Here is a 26,125-nt window from a genome sequence, read left to right on the forward strand (position 1 = left end):
ATTATGTAAGCCCCCGTTACAAGGGAAACAGACCCATCCTGGGTTATGTGTGGACTCCTCCAGCCCAAGGGGGGGGATCCAGCCAAGCACCTAACCCAGGGAACTTCCCTCCTAACTTCCCACAGGAGGGCAGAAATTCTCCAAATCCTGGGCAGAACTTTTTCCCCAGGTATCCACCCAATTTCCAGCCCCAAAATCCTCCACCCTTCTTTCCCCAATTCCCTGAGCCCAGACAACCGAATCCGGGAGAGGGGAGGCCAAGGGTGGAGGGGTATCCAAATCTTCCCAACCAGGGGTACTACCAAAGAAGGGATAGCTACCCTTCCCGGGATCAGCCCAGGGGAGAAAACAGGGCCCCGTATCAGCCTGAGCGGGTCTCCCAGTTAGAGCGCCAGGTTCAAAACATGGTGCGGGATCTGGGTCACATACTGAGGGCTCAGCAGAACCCTCAGATCGGCATGCCGGCGCAGATTGCACCCAACTCTGGACCTGGTGCTCCAGAACAATGACGGGGGCAGCACCCCGATAGCTCACCGGTTCCCAGGGAGGAGGCACAAAGGGAAGGGGGGTGTAAAGCCTTGGAGGAAGCTTCCTTCCTCACTTGTAAACAGCCCCTGGAAACCCAGGAACCGGAAACAAAATCTCTTGCCCCTGAAAGTCTGCCTCCTAAGGAGCAGAGGGGGGGTAGGAGAAACAAAAGACCCAAACAGACTCAGTTTGAGGAGGAGGTACAGATCTTCCAATTTGAGGGAGAGGGATCCTCAGAGGATCCTGGGAAAAGGATCTTCTCCTTCAGAGAGGGGGGAACTCCTCCCAAAGAAAAATGGGTCCCTAGGGATGCAAATCCAGACTGGGGAGGTGTGGAGACTGAGCTACCGCCGCCCACCATCTCATCCCAGAACCAACAGCAAGAAAATCCCCTGGTTCAAACCCATCCTGGTGACTGCCTCCAAAAAGGGGGGGCGGCCCGGAACCGGAGCCAGGGGAACCCACAATGGCTCTGATCTCCAGTTGCCAAATTTTTCTTTCAGATTCCCAAGGCTCTCCACAGAAGTCTGCCCAAATTTCTTCTCTTGAAATGTCCAAAACCAGAAAGTTAGCCCGCCAGTTGTCCAAAAATGTGCATTATCTGTGCCTCCTTGAGGAGAAGGAGGAAAGATATTATGCCCCGGTACAAGTACAGGGGCAGGGTACAATTTTGGCACTGGTGGACACTGGATCTCAAGCTACCCTTCTGTCCAGAAGGGCCTTTGATGAACTGAATGCAGGAAGGGGAGGGAATTACCAAATTCCTCTCACCTCACTTCCTGGACAACTCCAGAACTTTGACGGGAAGGAAATTCCCGTCGAGGGGACGGCAGACTTGGACATTAAGATCGGGCGACACAAGTTGAAACACCCGGTCATAGTAGTGACTCCAGAGGGCACCCCTTGTTTACTGGGGAATGACCTCCTGAGAAGGTTGTCACCCCTAATAGATTGTGTAAACAAGGTCTTCTGGACCCAGACTAGCCGACCAATAAAATTAAAAGAGAGTGTCAACCATGTTAGTTTAAACGGCACCTGCCACATGGTTGAACAAAAACCTGACCAAGTAGAATTTCACTTCCAGAATAGCCAAATTCCAGACGTGACAGTAATAGCAGTAGGACAACAGACTGGTGATGGAGGGTCCTCTCTATTTCTGAAAATCAACCTTCCTTCCAGTCTAAAGTGGTACTCCACGCTGGAAGGAAACACTCTGAGACTCTATACTAATCCACAATCAGAAACTCCCACTCCTATAGTCCAGAAAGATGTGAAATCAGCTCAGAGCCTAGCTCATATTCAGCAAATTGGAGAGCAGTTGTTCTTCCCTGTTCAGTTAAATGATGGGAAGGACTCTGTTCTCGCTCGAGTGTGCGTGAACAATGGTAAGAGCTTCATCAGCGAAGCCATGTTTCGCCAACTCCCAAAAGATCCAGCCATTCCCACATTCAAACTGATAGACAAATGGGAAATGGACCGGGAAGCACCCAATTCCAAACATCTCCTGCCAAGCAGGTGTATGCTCAAAATCTCCATTGGCAACAAGAGCATAGTCCATAATTGTTGGGTCGTGCGAGACATCACTGCCGCCTTTTACTTAGGCAGTGACATTCTCAATCGCTTTGCCATTAGTTTGGACCTAATAAACTTCAAAGCTTGGTCCCGATTAGCGGATAATCCCATGGGCTTTGATGTTCCAGAAAAAGCATTTAGGTCAGCTCAATTGCTACCTTATGCAGTTGAAATCCAGATCAAAGAGGAAGTCACCATCCCAGAAAGGACCCGACAATTCTCCCTGGAAGTGAAAGTTAAAAGAGGACAATATTTGAAAAACCCTGATGCTTACATACATCTAAACGCTTTTCTCCAACAGCAAGGGTTGGGGGTAAACCCAACTCCATTAGTCAACATAGAACATGACACCATTCCAATAGAGGTGGATAACAGCGACTTAAAGAGTATTATTCTAGCCGCAGGCACCATTATTGGAATGGGGGTTGATGACCGACATTTTTCCATAGATTTAGGTAATGAACTGTTAGGGCCAATCCCCAAGGACTGCTTTGACAGTGACAGTGATGACAATCCAACACCAGACAGGATTTTTACCCGCCATGGGGGGAACTTCCTGGTGTACACTTCTTGTCCTTATGGTAAGGAAGATGTGACTTGTGACTTCAGGAGGGATGAGGTGATTTTCCAGGTCCATGAGGGCTGCCTTTCCCACCTGAAGCCTCCAGTCCAAATCAGCACTCTGAACAGGGACTTCTCCACCCAGCTGGAGGAGGTCGCAGAAATAGCCAAACCAGAAGTCTTTCCAGGCTTCAGGCAGATGGTGGAAGAGAGAGTCAACCTAGCTGATGCCTGTGTTACTCTGGAACAAAAGCAAAAGTTGAAACAAGTTTTCTTGGATTTCCAAGATCTCTTTGCGGTAGACTCATATGACTGCGGTCGCACTGACATCCACACAACAACAATCCCCACGGACCCTGGCATGACTCCAGTGTTTGTGAAGCAATATCGCTTGCCTCTCGCATCAATGGAGTCCCTTACTGAAATAATTAAGAACCTTGAGTCCCGGGGAATAATCCGTCCAGTCCACAGCACCTTCAATAATCCGGTGCTGGGAATATTGAAGCCAAACGGCCAGTGGAGACTCTGCGCCGACCTGAGGGAGCTCAACAAACGGGTCCATACTTCCCGATGGCCTCTTCCCTACATTGACCAAGGGCTGGCCCAGATTCAGGGGTCACAGGTATTCACTGCAATAGACCTGACCAATGGATACTGGACCGTGCCGGTCAGTAGGGAGGACCAATACAAGCTGGCTTTTACCTTTGGGGGCCAGCAGTATACATGGACCCGGACTCCCTTCGGATACCTCAACTCCGGCAATGAATTTAACATTTTCCTACATAAGGCCATGCCCGACCTGGGTGCGAGGGGTAACCTGGCTTATGTAGATGATGTCCTCATCAAAAGTTCATCTGTGGAGGAACACATAGCGGAGATCCGTTATGTTCTGACCCAGTTGAGGGCCGCCGGAGCAAAACTTTCCTTTCAGAAAGCACAGTGGTGTAGAACCCGTGTTAATTTCTTGGGGCATAAGATTACTCCTCAGGGTCTCTGTCCCCAGGAAAAGAAAGTGGAAGCACTTCAGAAACTGAAAGACCTCACAACTCTGCGGGAACTAAGGAGCCTCCTTGGACTGACTAATTACAGCAGAAAATTCATTGAGGGCTACGCAGAGATCACCAGACCCCTGATTCATCTCCTGAAGGGGGGGGTCAAGTGGGAATGGGGTCCAGAACAAGCTGAGGCAGTAAGACAACTCAAAAGAAGCTTCTCACAAGCGCCTTGCCTAGCTTACCCTGTCAGAAACAAGGAGTTCTTCCTGGAGACGGGGTTCTCTAATACGTGCTTGACGGCAGTATTATACCAAAAGCATGACAAGGTCAATAAAGTAATCTCCTATGCGAGCAAAACTTTATCCTCTGTGGAGGAAAAATTCAATGATTGTGAGAAGGCACTCCTGGCAACGGTGTGGGCATTGAAGAATTACCGCCCGTTTATCCAGGGGGAACACATCATAGTGGAGACTCCACACCAGCCTCTGCAATATCTCCAAAGTGACAGAATCCGGACCGGAAATGTGAGTAATTCCCGAATTACTTCCTGGATTCTGTCAATGCAAGGCTTTCCTGTGGAGGTCAGATATGGGCAAAACAAGAAGAGTCCCCTCGCGCAAGGTCTGGCTGACTTGCATGATTGTGCCAGAGAAAACTGTCTCGAGGACGAAAGTCTAAAAATCAAGGACAACACGGAGGCATACCTTAATTCCCCACACAAAGTCTTTGAAGAAGACAAGTGTGAGGGAATGCCCACTGTGTATGTGGATGGATGCTCTTACCATGTTGACAACAACAGGGAGAAAGAACTGGTGGCCGGCGTAGGGAATGCATGGGTGAATGAGTCCCCAGAACCCTCCGCTGGATACAAAATTGGTCCCCGAAGTAGTCAGGTGGCAGAATTGATGGCTGTGCATCAGGCTATCCTCACTGCTGTCCAGCATCAACTCCACGAACTGGTCATAATCACAGATTCGGATTATGTACGGAACGGGTTCGTGAAGCACCTGGTTAATTGGAAAACCAGAGGCATGTTATGTGCTAACAACAAACCCTTGAAACATGGGAAGTTGATCCAAAACATTGATGATCTGGTCACCTCGAATGAGATGACCATCTATTGGAAAAAGATCAAGGGTCATTCCAAAGTAGAGGGACCAGACAAAACTGGAAATGACTTAGCTGATCAGCTGGCCAAAAACGGGGCCATCCAAGGGGATCTAATTGAGATTGAGTCCCTATTGGGGGAAATCCAGGTCACTGCTATCACTAGGTCCCAGACAAATGCTCACAACGACCTTTCAATTGCCCAATGGAGTAAAGAGACCCCTGATGCTGATTTGATTACCGCTCAGAAGGGGGATCCAATAATTGGTAAATTTTACCAACACCTTGAGGACCCTGAGAACTTTCCCCTGACGGGTACCGATTACATTGGGAAAGAGGACCTAAGAGTGTTGATGAAATGTCCAAAAATGTTCCGGATCCAAGACGGTTTGTTGGTAAGGAAATCCAAAGCTGGCCACGATCAATGGGTGGTTCCTACCTCATTCCGAAGCCTGATGTTAAGTCACGCCCATGATGCGGCCACCGCCGGTCATAGGGGGTTTCACACAACATTGGAAATCTTAAGAGAGGTTGCATACTGGCCACACATGGGGCAGGACCTCGAACAATACTTGAAGGGGTGTCTTGTGTGTGCGCAATTTCAGCCATCATTCCTCACGCACCGTGCGCCTCTCCAAAAGAGGGGGATGACCCTGACATGGTCAGATTTACAAATCGACTTCGTAGGCCCCGTGATTCGCTCGGCTAGGGGGAATAAGTACATGTTGACTGTGACATGCTTGTTTACCAAGTGGGTGGAATGTCTCCCAGCCCCAAATTGCAAGGCAGAAACTGCAGCTGCCCTGATGATTAACCACATCTTTTCCCGTTTCGGTCTACCTCAAAGGATTGAGTCAGACAGAGGTAGCCACTTCACCAGTGAAGTAATGACAAAGATGTGGGAGATACTGGGGGTCAAAAGGAAGTTGCATATTGCTTACAGGCCAGCTTCTTCTGGGGCAGTAGAGAGATATAACCGAACCATTGTGAGCATACTAAAAAAGTTTGTGGCAGATTCTGGGCCAAGTTGGGATATCCGATTACCTCTGGTCCTAATGGCCATCAGATCTACCCCTTCATCTGCAACCAAAATGTCACCATTTGAGTTGATGACTGGGCGCAAGATGGTGCTTCCGCAGCATTTGCTCTATAGGACCCAAGAGCAGACACTGATAAATGCCTCCACTACTCATGAGTATGTGGAGAATTTAAGGAAACACCTCCAACATGCTTTTGCTTACGCTCAGCGGAATCTAGAAAGATCGGCTGATAGCATGAAGACCACTATGACCTGAAGACTTCCAGGAAGGAATATCAGGTGGGGGACCGGGTCTATCTATACAACTTCCAAAGAAACCAGGCAAAACAGCGAAAATTTTTGCCTACATGGAAGGGACCCTTTGAGATTATAGACAAAATCTCCCCTGTGGCCTACAAAATCCACATCCCCAAAGGTCCTTTGGCAGCGGGGGAAGACAAGTGGGTCCACATAAACCAGTTGAAATGTTGCCATCCCAGGCACACTCTGCAACGACTGGAGGAATCCTCTGGAATCCTAGCGGGTACTGTCTCAGACTAATTCAGTTCCAACCATAAAACATACCACATCTAGTCTCTAAAATATTGTGATTTGCATGAAACTGTCTCTTAGTTATACTGTTTTTTTTCAAAATAAGAATGTAATGTTTCGTTATGATGAAATGCATATGCTGCCCCACTATCTCAACAGTGGTGGAAAAATGTCTATGAATAGGTATTGCCGCTCTTCCTTTGTCGTCCTAGGAGAAAGAAAACCGGGAGACGGGCCAAGGAGGACGATCCGGAGACCGGGAGCAGAGACGCAACGGGTCCGGGGTACCGCCCAATCTTCCTATCAGGACCGGCGAGGAGAACCGATCGATCCGACCGGATGGAGAAAAAGATGCTGAACTGTCCCATCTATTGGAAGAAGATGAGGAAACATCCCAGGTCTTGCGAGTCCCATTAGTGAAATAGAATGGCCATCGCAAGAGGGGGGCTTGTGGGATGTTTTTATCCACGCATCCAAGCCCTACCTCAAAACTGTGCAGTACTGACATGGAAAACATCATGATGGCCAGAGCTTCCCAGAAAATGCACAGGGAAATGCATGAAGAATAGGCTGCCACTCATTTTTGCCGATGTTATGGGCACAGAAGGACACTGCCTAAAACCACCATTGGACTACCCACACAGTAGTCTGAAACCATTGGGAATGGCAATGCTGATTGCCAAAAGCAAACCCATAACTGTTGGGAATTCATTTTCTTAAATCCCAAGTAAATTTGGACTGAAAGACACTAAAAATCTAAGTGTTTAAATTGACTGAGTGACCTACATTTGAGTGTCACATAGGTTTCAATTGTTTAAATGTCATAGTTTTAAACTTAGAATCAGCATTCTAGCTGCATATGTAAAAATGTTTAGTTTTATTTGAATGCAGAAAACTGGGGAACAGAAATGACATGTAGCTAAAAACTGGCTTAAAGAGATTCCAATTTTGCCTGGCAACTACCCCCCATCAGGAGTGAAACTTGAGTCACAGCTGTGTTCCCAGGCCTATCTGCCTTTTGCTGGCCACACTAAGGATATGCCATCTCTCTGATAATTGAATTAAGGGGAGCCCCCACAGAATACAGGGGCTCTGAACAAAGCCCTGTCCTGACTCAGGCAAATGTTTTATTGGCGGGAGTCGTAAATAGAGCTTCCTCCTGGAAGGACAGGGGAGGGGCACTGCCTGTGAGAGCAAGCTGGCTTGGCAGAACTGGAAAAACCAGAAATTCAACATTGTGCTGGGGGGAAACCACACCCCTTTGGGGCCGGAACATAACTCTAAAAAGATGAATAACTCATAGCACGGACTTGTGAAAATTATTTAAATGACACCATAATTCTTGTGATTTTTCTGCCCACATTTTAAGACGTGTTAGGACCCGGTGGTATGTTCAGGGGCGTTTTAGCGGAAAAGAGGATATTACTCAAAATGTGTGCATGTGAAAAATCTGACACTTCATCAACTAATGTCCATACTCCTTGCACACATGTGTGTAAATTTGGGGTAATGTCCGATATTGCAAAATCAGTTAAAAAGTGCAAATATTGCCATTTCTGAATGCAAGCCCCCAGGAAGAGCAGATTTGGACAGGGTATACCTCCTGTGATATGTGAAGGGTGCATGTAATTTTAAACAAATGTGTACCTGTGCAAATATGTTTTTTGAGCAAATATAGATTGTGTGTAAAGTTGACAGGGGTGGGTTCTCTGTATCATAAACAGACCTCATCATGATGACACTTCATTTCATTCCCCCAATCAAGTGGAAGCGGATGAAGTGGCCAATGACAAGTGGAGAGGGGTAGGGGCTAGTGATGCTGCACACACACCCATTTTCAAAACAGATAAAAGCAGACAGACAGGACAGATAGGGACCTTCAAATCCATTTGCAGCTGGAAGCTCTGCCGGGAAAATCCATACTTTACCTCCATCAACCTTCAGAGAGCCAACATAGAGACTTCAAATCTATCAATATCCAGAACCAGAGAGAGAGCAGACCCAGACCAGACCGCTGTTAGCAGAACCAGAGAGAGCTGACCCAGATCACTGTGAAGTGCAGAGACCAGAGTCCAGTCTAAAACCTGACCAGATCCGTGGCGAGGCCCATTTAATTCAAGAATATAGTGTGAGTACCTAGCAAACTGTGCAGAACCAATCTCTTAGTTAAAATAATATAATTCAATCTATTTAATCTAAGTAGAACTGCCTCCTAACTGTCACCTGTCATTTGTAAAGCTGTCACCTGTCATTTTCTAGTTGCAAGCTGCACTTGTCTTTTTGAACTTTAAAATTTCAAATCTGAAAAACGACCTTTATTTAATCGCTCATATCTCCGTGACCGTTTGTGCTAGAGACTTGCAGTAACTTTCATCTGGAAGCTGAGATCCTAGGCTGTCCTAGGACCCCAAAACGATAGTGCTCGTCCCTATAGTTTTGCCGCAATCGCGAAAAACGCACTCGCGAATTTGCCGCGATTTGCAAATTTCTCAACGTGTGAAAACAGCAGTTTTCTTGCTTTCATTTGCCAAAAATTCGTTTAACCTGCTAGTTACTCCTAGATCCTTGCTAAAGTGAGCCTGAACTCATCCCAAGTATATTTCACTCACCTAGAACCTCTAGAGGGAATTAAAGGCAATTTAGCATATTTTTCACTTCATTGCCAGCACACATAAAAGCATTTTGGGCCTGTGTTTAAAACTCCGATCTGTAGTCTAAGCTTGCTGGGGTGAACTGAATCACATTTGATTGCATTTCTGAGAACTGTGTGCCTTCCTTCCATATCCTTGCATTGCATAAAAGGGGTGGGTGAATTGTCCAAGAAAGTGATTACATTGGGCCTCATTACGACCCTGGCGGAGTGGGTTTACGCCAGCGGTATTCGCGGCGGACCCGTCCGCCCTACTACGAGTTCCCGTAGCGCCATGGAGCGTTTTCCGCCTGGTTTTTCCGGGCGGAGAAATCCATGGCGCTACGGGACCTTGTTGTTAATTACGCCACCGTATTTTACGGTGGCGTAATTAACGCCTTCCCCACTCCCATTATACCCTATGGGGCAAGAATGGGAATGGGGAAGGGTAAAATGGGGAATGGGGATTTACCGCCCCGCCAAGGTCGGAATGGGGCGGTAAATCCACCAACCCCCATGGCGCTATCGGCAGCTTTCCGCCGTGCTCCATGGTGCATTTTGCGCCATGATTTCCGCCAGGGTCGTAATGAGGGCCATTGTCTTTTGCTGAAATCCTATCAAGTTATTTTCCGTACTGCATTTCATTCCACATTGCATCCATTTGAAACCATAAAAGTATTGTTTGCTATCTTATCCATTTCATGTCAACTCCTTAGTGATTATAAAAAGGTGTGCTAGTGCCAGATTCTCCGTTGTTAATCTTTATCATATCAGATTAAGTGTGATATCCAATTATTAATTTATTATAAAGCGTGATATATATATATATATATTGTTTAAATTATCAAATAAACCTTTTAACTTGCAAAACAGAACTACTTCTTGGCTCAGTGGGGTCAGGGGGATTCCAAGAGAGGGGTGTTATATAGGGGTAGTCATCCAGAACGCATGAACTGGACATAAAGATATATCAATAAGGGTTTCCATTCAGTATCCCAGACTAGGCATTGACTTAGCTGTAGTGTTGAATTGAATCCTCTTACATGCCATTATGTCAGGCAAGCTGACAGAAGTTCCAGACAGCCACAGCAACGCTGAGGCTGGCTGGCACTTCTGTCAGTCAGTGTAACTTCCTCTGATGACCCCTCATCAGGGTCATCAGAGGAAGTTACTGTCCCTTTATTTGCCCTTCCCAGGTCACTGACCCCCGAGGGCTCTGTGATCTAATATGCAGATTAGATCACTAAGCCCGCGGGTTCGCAGAGGGTGAAAGGCGCCTCGGGCTCAGTGATCTCTGCTCAGAGCAGATAGATCACAGAGCCCGAGCCCACTATCTCCGCTGGCAAAGCTTTATAAAAGATGCCTTGAATTATGTACGTTTCAAGCCATCTTTTATAAACGTAGAAATATTTCTATGTTTATAAAAGACGGCTTGAAACGTACACAATTCAAGGCATCTTTTATAAAGCTTTGTCGATGGACAAAGCCACCTTGAGTTTTGTCCTTCATCAACGCTTTATAACAGATGCCTTGAATTGTTTACGTGTCAAGCCATCTTTTAGAAACATATAATTATGTTACAAATGTCTGTTTATAAAAGGTGGCTTGAAAAGTACACAAACCATAGTAAGGTAAGCACCCAAGTGTGTGTAACTTTTTCTGGTTTGTGCACTTTTCAAGCCACCCTTTATAAACATAGAAATATGTAACATTGCTACGTTTATAAACGATGGCTTGAAAAGTACACAAACCATAGTAGTACACATACAAACATATAAATGCTCACATACATTTATATGTCTGTTTGCGCACCTTACTATGAGTTGTGCACTTTTAGGCCACACCCACAATGAAAGCCACGCCCTCAAACGAGCCCCCCCCCTCAATTTCTTATCCCACTTAAAGCACTGTCTATCATCCTGCACTTTAGGAGTCGCACATGCCACATTCAAAAGGTGTTGGAACTCGGGAGCCAAAGTAAGGGCAATAGATAGGAAAAACACCACAGAACCCTGAGTCCAGCATTTGTACAATTTTCTTTGCACATAATAAGAGCAGTGTCCCCTCCCGTCTTGGTTTCCCCCTCTTTACAGCTTACACTTTCACCCCTCTCCCTTTCCTCATCAACATCGGTCTTAGAACCTGACCAAACACCAGCTACTTTGAATGCATGTAACTGATCTCCTAATAATCTATTTGCCTATTGGTTAGGTTTGCTCATTACAAATGCTCACATAAAGTGACACCAAGGGCCTGATTTGCAAACCTCAAATCCCATTGAGAAAGACTTCATAAATCAGGTCCACAGCATAATATATAACAGACCTGGTGCCCTCTTTATTTTTGGGAAGCACTGTCAGAAAGCCCCCCTCTGCTTCCCGCCCTGTGTCTCTGATCACAGGACTTTTAGGTGGTATCAGTGAATGATTGATCACAGGACCTTGACGAAATATCGCTGGTTGCAGCTTCGTTTTCTTCACAGCCTTTCAGGGCCAGGCCGTCAAAAGAAGGGTGTCCCCCCAATTTCCATATGTAATGACATCACAGAAAATAACGTCTTCTCTGGATGGCACTGGAGTTTTGACCACCCTCCTCACCTGTGTCCACTGCTGCAGTTGCAGCAAAGAAGTCCTCGGTTTCATTCCAAGCGCCTGAAAGAGTAAACACGGGGTTAAATTGATGACACAGTTACTCCGGAGAGATGGGTTTAGCGCACCTGGGGGACGCCGAGCTTGGTAATCATTGGCACGGGAATGAGTAACTGTTAACCCTATCGCGACGACCCTACACAAAGCCCACTGACCCAGATCCCGTGGGTTGTATTTCATAGTAAAGGTGCTGGAACTCAGTGCTGAGGCAGCCAAGTGAAGAGTATTAGGAAGTCGCTGGCAGAGCCCTACGTCTGTGTGTGCTTGACATAGGCGTCCCTCGAGGGGGTGGCTGCTCAACCCCACACCTCCCCTCTCTCATTGGTGACCTGTCCCCCACTTCCTCTCTGGCAAATAACTATTTTCTATAGTGATAAAGGTGGTCCTTTGCACAGCCGTCATTCGCGCGTTTGCAGGCTCTTTGCTTTGCCGGCATTTTTTCTGGAATTAATGGCCCACGAATATCACTGGGGTGGGGGCCCTCACTGCTAGGAGCAGGCATCCTACATGCTGGGCACCCCATTGTTTTCCAAATGTGCAGCTTATACTTTCACAAAAAAAACTAAAAAGACATTTCCAAACTGAAACTTGCATCTGAAACTTACATCCACTAGTTTTCTTTAAACTGTGCTTTGTTTTTTGTTTGGCTATAACACAAATACCCTGTGATTTCTGTGCCCCTTTCTTCGTGTTTTGTCACGGGATATATTGTGAAAGATGTTCTATGCTTGTCAAACTGTTTAATCACAAATAAATGCTACTATTGTGCTGACAGCAGTTATTAGGAACGTACACTGTGGATTTATGGGTGTAACATTTTGTTTTTCACAAGAGGGGCAGAAATGCACCCAACCCCGGAGTAAATATAAGCAACCAACCCAACCCATCCCTTGGTTGAACACACTTAATAGCACTTGTTTTTATTTTTTTTAGAAGGAATTGCAAAAAGTCATAAGATTAACAGCCACTTTTAAATATATAACATATCTCAGCAGCAGGCCCTCAACCTGCTGAGCTATCCTGGTAGCCTTCCACTTTAGGGTGTGTCTGTGGATCCCTTAATGTACTCAAAACCACTTCATTACCAACAATGCTGCATGACTTCAAAGTCAACAGTACTTCATCTCCAGTCAAACTGACCCTGTGCATAAATTGAGTATGTACCAGTGGCAGATCGTCCATAATGGCGAGGAGGCTCCAACCCACAGGCACCCTCGCCAGTTATGGAGGAGCAGAGGAGCGAGCCCAGGGAAAACAATGAGTGCTCCTCAGCTGGTTTTTGCTTCAACTGTCAAAGGGAAGCACAGTTTCCGTTTGACAGTTCTTATCCCCAGTCACACATGTCCAATAGGCCATGCAAAGCAAGGGGCGTTTTCCTTCTACAGCCTTGCATGGCCCTTTGGGGATACTGGCTATGGCTACCACCTGCCTGGTTTCAGTCCGGACACCCTGTATTTTGAGAGCTTTGTCCGGTTAACAGACAATACATCTGGATTTTATCTGTGTCCTGAGACTGCATTCAGACTTTGAGAGCACAGAAGCCTGTGCAAGCGGCTGGCGTTTTAAGGTGTGTCAGCTAGAACTGAAAGGGCTTCCTGCAGTGTTCCTTCGAGCTATGATTTACATCTCCGTTGTTACATAAAGGCTGCCCAGTAAACATCAATTAATGTAAAATGGGTCATTTGGCGAGTTTACTTTAAGTGACGCTTTCATGTGCAAAGCTCCAACACTTCATGCAAAACGGTAATGTTGGGGTTGTTATTTTTGATAGTCCATATGCAGACAACAGGACTCCCAAGCTATTTGGTTCATTTGTGAAAGAAAAGATCCACTTTAAATTTAAAGAAATCCACAAAGCTGCCTGCTTGTTGCGAAGCAAAACAACCGTTTTTTTCCTTCTTAGAACCGTATACATTTTATGTACAGATATGCAAGACAATATGCTGGATGGCTTTTTTCAATAATGCAAAAAGAAAGCAACATTTATTAAAATACATTTCTGCTTCACAAGCACCATATAGATTAAGGAGGCAGTGTAGGGAAAGAAGCTGACAAGTGGACAGTGTTTGCTTTCAGTCCAATACCAAGTTGCATTTGATTTGTGGTACAAACATTTACGAAAAGCGAATCTACAAGTCCCGGAATGCAAAATGAAGTTTAATGAACAGCCAGTGGGCCTCATTACGACCCTGGCGGAAATCGAAAAACGATGGCGGAAATGCAATACCGCCATCGAATAGCGCTCGGTGCGATTATGACCCGTCACCGCAAAGTACGATGCCATTAGCGACACCGTAGTGAACGCCAACGCTAACTGCACCAAGTACGCGCGCGCGCGCCATGCCAAACCATAATTACCACCATGGCGCAACGGTACGTGAATTCTGACCCTAGCGGACATGCACCTAACGCCATCAAGCACGGCGGAAAGTACCATTCCGCCATGGTGAGAAGTACGGCATCGCGAACCAACCGTAAACGGCCCCACTGAGTGCCTGTACACCGCTCCCTGGCCACATTGTACAACTCCCCGTAGGTGCAATGAAGTCACACAATGCAACCAGTGAAATGTACTAGTCATCCATGCCTGCCAACGAACAAATGAATATCAAGAGGGGCCAATGGGAGCTGCAGGGCACAGATGGCACGAATACAGAAGCCATACAAATGGACATGACCTCAGTCTCCCACCAAGAAACGCACGCAAACACAGGCACCTGTGACCAGCAATATTCCGATAATCACATCATTCCACCAATCCAACTGGCTGACCGGCATCTGTTACACAAAAGCTAATCCCCCGCCCCTGAGCATGACATCATCAAAACAGTCACATTGGCAGCCCTTATCCCTGACCTCACTGGGCTTCGTAGGCAAACGCGCCCAGCACAGTACCACGCAACTATACTCCGAAGCTGGAACCCAATGCAGATCTCCTCACAATACATCGCTCCCCAAATAGGAATATGCCACATCACTTGCAAAGAAGAACGCTACACGGTTCATATCAGAATAGAAATTTAATGCACAACAAATTCACCAAGCCCATACATCCATTAGGCCATGAACTCCAAAACACATTTCACCATTGTGGGCTGCATCCGCAATAAATGACTAGCTACTTCTTGTGTGACGCCCTGTTCCTTCATGGTACACAGGGGCTACATTCTCGTACGAAAAGGCAACATGGAAGCGCCTAGAACCGCAGGGCCATCCCAATAGGGAGGCACTAGTCCAGCTGAAAGGCCGAAATGTTGCTCCTAGCCACTAGTACTGCGTAAGGGCATGTGGCCCATTGGCGATCCTCCCATAAGATCGTAATGCTGCTCCACTGATTAACACGAAGCAGCAGGTGTCGGTAGTAAAATCCATCTGCAGGAGTGGCATACAGATGGCAGTGGCAAAAGGGGAGGAGATACCTGTCAACCAAATGAAATGAAAAAGAATAGTATGGCCATCAGAACTACATTTGAATTACTCACTTCAATGATCACACCAAATCCACAGCCATATGCATGCTAGCCCACTCCAAAGGATCATCACCACCCAAAAACCACTTGCGAATCATAACTATCTATATCGAGGTGAAAACACCATCACAAACGAGTGTACCTGTGCATGCGTCTGTTAAAACAGAATCCATCAGATGGGATTGGTAACGTGCATAGACACAAGTGTCTGAAGGCGCGTCGAGACAGGGAGGGCTCAACAAGGCCAGATAGACGATGGTCCCACTATGGCAGCCCTGCATCACATAGCGCAGGGGAGGCGGATAGATTCCAAGAAGCCCTGTACATGGCAAACTCTGTATCAAATCATCTGTCCATGCATCCATTCATCATTCCCTCATCCCGTAATGAAAACGCCTGTTTCCATACTCACATAACATGTGAAATTTCCATTGAGTCTGTGCGTTATGCAGCCTGCAAAATTCACTGTGCCCCAGCCCGTAATTCCAGTGTTGTGAAGTAACATGTATTTGGGAACGTCCGGCCTCATCGCCCACTTCGCTATTGCGCATCCCAAACTATTCATATCAATCATTGCATCCTCGCCATGGCCCCTGTCCCAAGGACATTGAACAATAGAACGTTATATTTGCAGTCAGACCTGTGGGCATCTCCTCGCCGCTAGCTGAAAACCGAAAGCGCCGCCCTTCGAATTCCTCATTTGCAACATCACGTCGAAAAGGCATCTGTGGCCGCTTGAAATCACAAATTAATCCATCTAGTGCGGCTGTGTGTGAAAATGGCAACTGCCTTCACTCACAAATGGGACGCCCTGCCCGTCGTTGAACCTCGGTACAGTGTTGCATGAGGGTCCACCGTTACTCGAGTACTACGTTCCACTGACCCTTCACAATTCTGTTCGCGACTGCAAAGATAGTATGTGAAACAATGGGACCATAGCCGAATGAACATATCAACCAATGTTACACTGCCATCGGGTACAAATACATGATTGTAATAGCAAGATGCCATTCGTCGAATTGCAGCGTTGTGTGCGGGACGTGCTCGCCCAAAGGGGAGAGCAGCTTGCACAGGTGGAATGAATCACCACAGGTGGAGGCCATACAGCCTGAAAACACATAAATTGCACACCCAGTCTCCTCCCACAACCACACCCACTCCGAAATGCTACCGGTAGGACTAGCTATGTTGGCCCTGGGGGACCTGATAGCACTGCAAGTACTCCAACTTCAAGAAGAAGACGAACACCAACTACAACCGGCCGCACGGAGGAGACGCAGGAGGAGGAGGGCAAGGCAGGGCCAGCAAGGGCCGCCAGCACAGCCACTACCACCACGCAGGCAGCCCGCAATCCCACGCCTCCGAGCACATCCGTTCAACCTCACTGATGAGCAGATCCACACCCTCTACCGTTTGGACCGGGACACCATAACCGCCATTGTGGACATGACACAGGCTGACCTTGTCAGCATGATAGATAGCCCAACCGCCATCCCACCCCTACTGAAGGTGGTGTCTGTACTCCACTTCCTGGCCACAGGCACCTACCAGCACACAGTCGGACAGTTGCATGGCATTTCACAGCCACTGTTCTCACGGACACTATTGCAAGTGCTCGATGCCCTCCTGCAGCACGCAGACGACTACATCTCTCTACCACGCTCGGAGCAGGAAATTACCAACACAAAAGTGGGATTCCATGCACTTGCCAGCATACCGGGTTGCATTGGTGCCATCGACTGCACCCATGTGGAATTGGTCGTCCCACATGCCATGGAGGCCCAGTACCGCAACAGTAAACAATTTCATTCTCTGAATGTACAAATGGTGTGTGACTCCAACAGGATCATTACACATTGTTGTGCCCGATTCCCTGGATCAACCCATGATTCTATGGTCTTGAGGAACTCTACAATACCACGCTACATGGAGCGACACGCAGGGAACAGATCCTGGCTACTCGGTGATTCTCATTTCATGCATGATGATGTGGGGTATGTGATGCGGCAATGACCTGGCAGGAAGGGGGGGTGGGTGCGTACGTAGCAATGGCATTCCACATAATTCGTTTATCGTCCACATACAGGTGATGCCGGATATCCACTGAAGAGATGGCTCCTCACACCAGTCCGGAACCCACGGGACCAGCATGAGGAGGACTACAACCATGCCCACTCACGTACCCGTGTAGTCATAGAACAGGCAACAAGACTCGTTTCCGATGCCTCAGCAGGTCTGGCGGGGCACTCCTGTACCGCCATGTGAAGGTTGCAAAGATGGTGATGGCATGTGTCATGCTACACAACATGTGCGTACGTAGAAATGTGCCCATGCCCCCTGACGCAGAACTGCAAGCACCTGAAGATGGTCATGATGAGGGTGGGGATGTGGCAGCACCTCAAGGAGTCTGCGAGGCACAGGAGGGCCGTGACATTCGTCAGCATCTCATAGATGCATGCTTCTAGCACTCACGCCTGGTGGCTGATACATGGACACGGGACTCGTGGCACTGTGTGTGTCTGGTACATGCACAATATGGACTGTACGCCTATAATGGCCTCGTACACAAAGATCAATGTCCACACATCTCATTGGATGATCGTGCATTGTTTATGGCATATGTGATATCATGTTAAACACCCTATCGACCCGCCACCCAAGTGAGCCCAACACACCCCCTCCACCCTCCTACCTCCCCCCCGAATACCAGTGTCCAAAGATGCTCATTGTCAGTGGGCAGTCGCTATTGCAAGCCACCTCTGCGGGTATCAGGGGCACCCCTGCCTGTGGAGCGCAGGTTCCTCCCAGATCTACGTTGGGGGCTGCCCTGGACGGAACTTGCAACGGATGATGTCTCTGCCTGCTCACGTCCATGCATGTCCCTAAGGGTTTGTGAGAGCTCAGTGAGCACACGGCGCACTGCGGCAAGTTCGGCACATACGTCTTTGGACGTCGCATGCAGTTCCCCCCTCAGGCTCTCGGTGCTACTCTCCATTTGGACTCTCAGGCTCTCGGTGCTACTCTCCATTTGTGCCCTTAGTGTCTCTGTACTTCTCTCCATTTCTGCCCTAAGTGTCTCAGTTGATGTTTCTATGTCTGCCTTAGTGCCCCCACATTCATCGGCATGGTCCTTGAGGAGCGTGGCCAGTTGCTGCTGTTGCACGATTAACTGGTCGAGGGACTGTTGCCTCTGCTGGGCCATGGCCATTTGCGGTGGTGTCACAGAGTGGCTGTTGGCCTCATGTTGCCCTGCCACAGGGCTTGTGGGGGATGGCCAGTCGTCGTCTTGTGGGTGCCCCTGCGTGGTATCCTCATGGTGTACGGGATGGAACAGACAGGGGGATTGGGACAGGTCATGGATGGATCTGACTTCGACATCCCCGTTTTCTGTGTCGGAGCATGCTGCCATTAATGCAGTGTCACCTATGGTGCTGCTGCCACCAGAAGCAGTGCCTACTGTGGCATCCATTGGGGGGACCTGTGGTGGTGGTGTTGTGGGCATGCTGGCTGCTGGGGTGCCTGTTGGAGTTCCCTCCTCTGTGCTGCCACTTGATTTGTGCTGCTTCCGTGTCTTGATGCGTGCAGCTGAGGTGGAGGGTCTTTGGCCGTTGGTCTTGGCCCTCTTTGCAGGTGTGCTGGTAGGGGTGTCCTGAAGCTCGTCGTTTGGATCGGACCCTGTGGTGGAGTAAAGGAGGGCGAGCGTTATTAATGGGTCTGTGGGAATTGGAATGGCAATGTATCACATGCATTGGGGTGGTACCTGAGGGTGATTTGGGTCGGGGCCTTGGAGGTGGTTTCATTTGTGTGTGGAGTGAGGGTGCAGTTGTTTGGCAGCCTGCAGTTAGGGTGTGCCTGCTGCACGTGTAGAGGGTGTTTTTAGGATTTTTAATTATTTATGTATTTGATGTGAGTTTTAAAGTGTGCTATCAGGCCTATGTATGTGGACGTTCTCCTGGACATGTGTTACTGTTGCACTATGTGGGCACGTGGTACTTCACATGATTGGACATTGTGGTTTTGGCATTGTTTTATTTGGGCCACCTACCTGATTCTTCGGATGTCTGCACTCCTTTCTCCATCTCTCCGACTCCCTCTATGCTCTCCATTCCAATGGTGGAGGCACAGATTTCTTCCCAGGGGGTCAACTTGATGGGTGATTCCGATCCTCCCCCGGTGGCTGTGGCAATGTTGCGGTTGGCAGAAAGTATGCTACGGACGCGTATCCGCAGGTCGTCCCATCGCTTTCTGCATTGCTGTGGGTTGCGGGGTGCGGTCCCCACCGCACTTACCCGCTGTGCCACCAGGGCCCATATGGCCTTCTTGTTCGCAAGTGCCGTCCTGGTCATTTGCGTGGAGAAGACGGCGGCAGCATTCTCCTGGAGGGTCTCTGTGAGCACGGTGAGTTCCTCACGGGAGAAGTGGACCTGCCGCTTGCGGTCGCACGCTTTCTTCGCTACTTTTCCCATTTTTCTTGGTTTCACTAGGGTGGATGACGGGTTGGGATGTGTCTCAGGGTAGTATTTTTAATGTTTGTGTGGAATTTGTGGTTTTATAGGTGTACGGCGTGATGTTTCCCGTTCCGGGACCATGCTTTTACTTCCGTTTCCGTATATTTACGGTCACCGTACTTTCCGGTTGGCGCTCACTGCGGTGTCCGCTAAGATGGGTGGCGGTATTGCACGGTATTGCACCTAGGGCGCCGTACGGCGGCGGTGTGGGCCGTTTTGGGGTGATTTCCGCCATCGCGGACTTTGCACTTCCGCCATGGCGTGGTGCTCGTGCCCGATGGGTTGGAATGAGCCGCACTTTGCTCCATCGTGCAATGGCGGAAACGCTATTTACGCTGTGGTGGTAAGAGGTGTCTGCCACGTTATGGGAACACTTCTCAATACTTTAGGCTTTCTTGGAATGTAGTCCCCTCTCTGCAGATCTATAAAGCTAATCAAGTGAGAGTTACACCATTATACTTTACAGTTTATAAGTTGCTAGCTAGGAAGTGGGTTATTTATTATTCTGCTTTCACCAAAGCGCTTTACACAGAACATATTCACATACAATATCATCCATCTGAAGTTGGTACTCGTATCGATCTCAGAATCATGAAATGCTGGGTTGGCCTTTCAGGGCTTCAAGCCTGCAGTTCACACACAGATCGGAGCAGTGAGCACTGAACCTGCTGAGCTATTTTACCAGCATTCATGGTTTCAATGCCTGCATCCAACTTCAAGTCTGCTACTTGTGGATATGCATTTCATTGGGAAACTTTAATCTTCACTGTTGTGTAAGGGAGTGAGATGTTGATAATATTGCTCTATCATATGCCTAACAAGTTCCATAACAAAGATAAAATGAGGATATTTAATAACAGACCAGTTTCTACAAAAGGCTAGGAGGAACGGGGAAAAATCGGTCATAAGTCAGTGTAACTGGCTATACCTCTAAAAATGGCAAATTATTGGTGTGCGCTTTATAAAACTGTCAGACATTTTAGCCATGTGACTTCATTTCGGAATGTCTGCTTGGTGGGTTAATGTGCCAGTTGCAGTGATTTATGTGAAACCTGCAGCTAGATTTGTGCTGCAAGTTCTTAACCCACTTCCAATGATTCAATAGCATTCAAAGATTAAAATAAAGCTTCTAGCAAGGTTTTTACAGCTGTTTTTAAAACTAATAACATTTTTAGAAATTAAATGATCATTGTAATGTATTCATCTGCCAAGAAGGACAAAGCTGGTTAATTTACATGCTGTTAAAATATGAGCAATAGCACAGTCACTGGATCCAATTTTTTCAGAATAATTATTTGAGTGATAATAAACATGTATTTGAAATGCTGTTTGTGCAAGTACAAATAAAGGAACAAGTGTTTTTTGTGACTTTTTTTCTAAGTTCTTGTTGCATAAAGGAAAAGGAAAGGTCTTTCAAAAAAATGTAAAAACGATGTCTTAAACCTGCAAGGGCCTTCATAGCATTTATTACATATTTTGCTCATATTAGTAGCAACAGTTATTCGGCTATTTCTATGAGAATGAGGAAACAGTATATTATGAGGCACTCATGCGTCACCTACAATCTGACACTAATGCATTTGGGTAACGGTAAGGTAGAGATGGCATAGTAGGAGGGACACACAGCTTGTTGCTGTTGTTTGGACATTTAACCACCTATTGACTACCCATGGTCATGCAAATCCCTATAGCCATTCCCCCCACTATGAGCCCCTCCCAAAACACATCCCCTGCAATCTCTTTGAGTTTGCTTTATCAAGCAGTAACAACACACATTAGCATGTCACCGTTATTTGTAAACAGTCTGTTGAGAGTTAATTGCTTAATTGCAGCTGTAGGTGGCTACTGGTGCACTAGAAATGCCTTTATTCTAAGTGCGCTTTTAGCCACTTGATTTATTTCTCATCCATGCACTGAAGTCGTGTTAAAAACAGGCAACCACAAATGCAATCATTTTTGCTTGATGAATTAGACATTTGCCAAGTAATGCAATCATACGCCCAGGTAATCACTCACTTTTCCAGCTGTTACGATCTAATGACCAGGTAGTACCATTATCTTAGTGCCTAAGAAATGCAGTTTCCATACCTGCACCAAAATCCCAAACTGTTGGCTTTCCAATGCTTGTTTCATTTTGCTTTATGCGCTGTCACAGCCCCGTTAAATATAGAAAAATAACAATGTGTAAAGGGGCATGGAAGGTCCTTCAAAAAATGTTTTAAAATGGCTTAATCTCTGTCTAGAACTTCTCCCCGTGCAGAAGCATCATAATTATTTAAACATTTTGAAAGTGCAAATAATGGCATTGTTGTTTTTTTTTTTTGTTTGAGGCTACACATGTCATATTATAACAGCACGTGCACAGGAGGGCACATATATGCTTGGTGATTATACCAGCCATATGTTATGTTATGTTGATTTGCACCGCGCACTGTTACCACCCAGGCGCAGTCTCCATGGACCTACTGGGGCATTTGAGGATGCACTTGGCATATGGAGGTAATATTTGTGTAGCCGAACTGCCCTTAGCCCCGCCACTTTCCCCTCCCTTTCCCTCATCCCAGCCAAGTCCAGAGTCCAACTTTTTTCTTTTCTTTTTTCTTTTTTTTTGTTAGGTATATATTCCGAATGTGATATAAAATATTTAAACAAAACTCTAAAAGTAAAACCTTGTTGGAGCAATAAGTCCGATATCAGAATGAAATGTCCTAATATCTTGCATCCAGCAAGACATTACTTTATTACTATTCTCCAGGGAAAGAATTAGGTCTAATTTGTAATAAATTGATCCATGGCACTTACTTTGATCCATCATCTGAAATAACAGAGGCTGCAGCGAGTTTTCCATCGAGTGATAACGGTGGTAAAGCCCAGCTCGAGACATATAGCTTCAATAGGGGTAGATGGTGACAATCCCAATACACCTCCCAATATTTTTTCTTCAATCTTTAACCAGTTAATTTCCCTATCTGTCAATATTTCTAGCCCACTTAGGGTGCACAGGATTATTGCAGCATTATAGATTTTAATCAACCCTTCCATTGAATACCCACCACTGTCTGATATAAAAGCTGGAATGGCATTAACCTTCCTGTTTACCTTATTTTTAACACCATTAGCTAAAAGTTTCATATCTAAGGTGTCAAAAATCGGAAATCCTCAAATACGTGTAATTCTTAACTATTTCAATAGTCTTGTCTTCTAGTTTCCATGTATACTTTTTGTATTTATTCTTTTTGCCATTGAGCACCACAATCTTTGTTTTTTCCAGATTCAGACAAAGATCAGTACATCTGGAATACTGATAAGGGGAGGTCAAACTATATTTGAACCCAATCAGTGTATGGTCAAAAATGATCTTATTGTCGGCATAGGATAGCCATCCTATAGTTTTCCACCTCATCTTTGGAGGATTATTCTTGCAGTTACTCAAAGCATCTTCTAAGTCTGCTATATATATGTTAAACAGTACAGAGGCCACAGTGCACCCCTGCTTCAAGCTGTAATTAGTATGAATGAGTTCACTCAACTCACCTTCCATAGTCATTCTCGCTTGGGAAGATACAGTGCCTTGATAAAGTGCAAAGTGACTGAATGTAACCCCCATCAGTGTAACTTACTCCACAACCTTTGCCTATTCACAATATAAACAGCTTTGGAGTAATCATTGAGCAAATATATAAAGCTTCCTTCTTGTGGTATTAGGTGGAGCATATTAAATAGCTTAAACAACATAAATTAGCCAATGTGTACCTGAATCCTGTTTTTGTTTTTTCTGGATCCTGTTTCCTTTTGTGTTTCCTTTTAACCAATTGATAATTCTATTTAATAAGAAATGGCAAAATATTTTAGCCAGTGAATCAATCATGGCGGGCAACCTATAGTTATCTGGAAGTTCACATGGGCCTTTTTTATGTATTGGAACCAGAATCAATCTCCAGCAGCTATGAGGAATTTCACCTGTTTTAATTATCTGTTTAAAAAAGGTTTCAATAATTACAGCCCATGCTAGAGGATTTCTTTTGAGTACTATATCAGCAATTTTGTAGGATGCAGCAGCTCTCAAATATCTTAATTTTAGAATTACTTCCATGATATCTTCAATGGAAATGTTGAATCCCTCCCCATTATACTTTCAGCACCATTTATCTATTCAAACAATCTCTTGCATACATCATTTTGGTATATTTCAACCAACAATCTGCTGAAAGAGGCTCAATTTCTTTTTTAACAATTAACTGAGAGGTATGTTGCTTATACATAGACCAAAATCATTGTTACATTGAAGCAGTGCATAGCATTATATATCATTTGCCATTGGGCAGTGGTTATAGAGTTTTCCTGTTGCTGGAGTTTATTTTTGTAGGCGGTTCTTAATTAAATAATTGCTTGTGTTTCTTTATCAATCTCTATTTGGGGAAATATTTCATACATTAGATCTAAATTGTCTCTTCATATGTGCTATGACTACATCAATATTCTTCCAGTGCTCGGAGCATCAACATATTTTTAGTAGCATTCTTAGCCATAGTGTCAAGTATAATATCCATCTGTTCATAATATACTCCAAGAATAAAATCATCATTACTTTCAATATTTACAAATGTAATCATGGCAGCCTCATTTATCATTAGCACCTTTTTCTCCATCCAAGTTAACCTGTTAGTAGCGGCATTGACTGAAAAGTTCCCTGCCAAATAACCCCCCACCCTATTGTTGGTGGATTGAATCATAAATGTGATAGTGCCATGGTCAGTACATGTGTTATGGTCAAGCTCAGATTTTCCAATATTATTAAATAGCTGGCTCGGAATTAATATATAATCTATCAAGGATTCAAGGATACTATTTGTTCAAGTAAAAGGGAGAGGGTGATCAATCTTAACTTCTGGATACAATTACATAAGATCCTGGCTGGATATAATAGCCTCCCAATCATTCAACTTAACAATTCCTGTGTTACCTTCTGCTTCAAACTCTAATGCATTAACACAATAGCAATTTTTTTCGAATTTTAAGGCAGTCATCGTTGTCCATATTCACCAGTCTGGGTGGATATCTTTGGAAGTTTAAATCCCCCATGACGATATATAGCCATAAGGGATTACACAGTAGTCATTGATTAGTCAGAAATTCCACATATTGAACAGCATGAACAGTTTCTAGGCCTCTCGGGTTTCTAGGCCTCTCGGGTGGGAGGTGGGTCATAGATTGTAATTATGAGCAGTTCTTGTGACCTGCCTCCCAATTGGATTGTTAAGATTGTGGCCAGTCTGTTACAAATGGCATCATTTGGCACATATTCCACCATGCCTAATGAAGAGCTAGCTTCTTTAAATAATCCTCCCGAAGGTCTACCAACCACTCTATATCTCGCCAATCTCAGGACAACCTGATAGACAGCCAGACTATATTTAATGGTGAGCCAGTTTTCTTGCATTACAAAGACATTGGCCTCTATCAATATTCTGAGGGCAATAGGGTTATTAATAAATTAATGACATCCCCTAGAATTTCACATGACTATAGATAACCTCACTGCACCATCATTTACTGGTCAGTCCATGTAATTCTCTTTGCCCTCCGGCTGATTTCATTACTTTGCGGCCAGGGTCAATGTATTTTCCCAGTGCTGTTGCCAAGTTGCCAATAATGGTTTTTAATTCTTTTAAGGCGTGATTGTCCTGTGCACCCTTGGGAGCCTTATTTGCCTGAAAGATATTATGTTCTTGATTACCTAATACCTGTCTCAGGAATTCACAATTATCTAAGTATACAAGGTCTAATACTAAGGGTGAGGCAAATTGGACAATCCACCAATGTTCCTCAGATAAACCCTGAAGTAAGTCAAGTTCCAAATCCTTTGACAAAATAAGATGCAATTGTGGTATACAGTGGTATACAGTGCAGTATTTCTAATATTCTCGTGCGATTAATAAAAGGACTAGTGTCAGTAGGTGTAAAGATGGGAGGGGGAATCTGTATTTCTGCTTTCTATATGGTAGGTTAAAGGCACAGAACACCCCTGCCAGTGCTCTCAATTTGGAAGCAATGGACGAGAAGCCAAGCTAAGGCTTTCAGGAGGCGATGCAGGCTATTTCTTAATTACAGTGAATCCCCAAAGCCCCCACAAAGGAATGTCCACACACTATGTTAGGTGATAACACAGCTTCTTATAAAAAAGATTATATATGTATGTACCACACAATACATGCATTCAGTAATAGATGCACTAACTGCAGACAGTTTGAAATATTCATGTGAATTCTTAAGTGAGGTGTATCAGCATAGAATAGGGAAGAAAGTCAGGTTAATTGTGAACAGTGGCAGAATGCTTTCTTTCAATGAGATATACATGAGATATACAATTCTGTGTGAAGAACCCCCACCTGGGCAACCTGTAATGGAAAAGTTAGGGAGTAACAATGACTTTCTGCTTTCTTTAAAAGGTTCTACCTCCCCAAGGTACCTAAGAGGCCACAGGAGAACAGGATACAAGATGAATCTGGGACCCCTGGACTACTCCTGAGGCTAGAA

The 26,125-nt window shown here is 45.7% G+C and overlaps 1 protein-coding gene across 3 annotated transcripts in view; it reads right to left on the reverse strand.

Annotated features, from left to right (window-relative positions):
• LOC138503506 (embryonic protein UVS.2-like) overlaps positions 1–26,125 on the reverse strand; it is a 283,894-nt gene that overhangs the window by 228,258 nt on the left and 29,511 nt on the right. For 2 of the 3 annotated variants that reach the window (XM_069623292.1, XM_069623291.1), the window contains exon 3: positions 11,560–11,613. The exons of the other annotated variant lie outside the window; for it this stretch is intronic. In XM_069623292.1, the coding sequence (XP_069479393.1) occupies positions 11,560–11,613 (54 nt within the window). The remainder of the gene's footprint in view (positions 1–11,559; positions 11,614–26,125) is intronic. 3 annotated transcript variants of the gene reach the window in all.

The sequence above is a fragment of the Ambystoma mexicanum genome, chromosome 11, assembly GCF_040938575.1.
Source record: "Ambystoma mexicanum isolate Mex_15411 chromosome 11, UKY_AmexF1_1, whole genome shotgun sequence".
Classification (NCBI taxonomy): Eukaryota; Metazoa; Chordata; class Amphibia; order Caudata; family Ambystomatidae; genus Ambystoma; species Ambystoma mexicanum.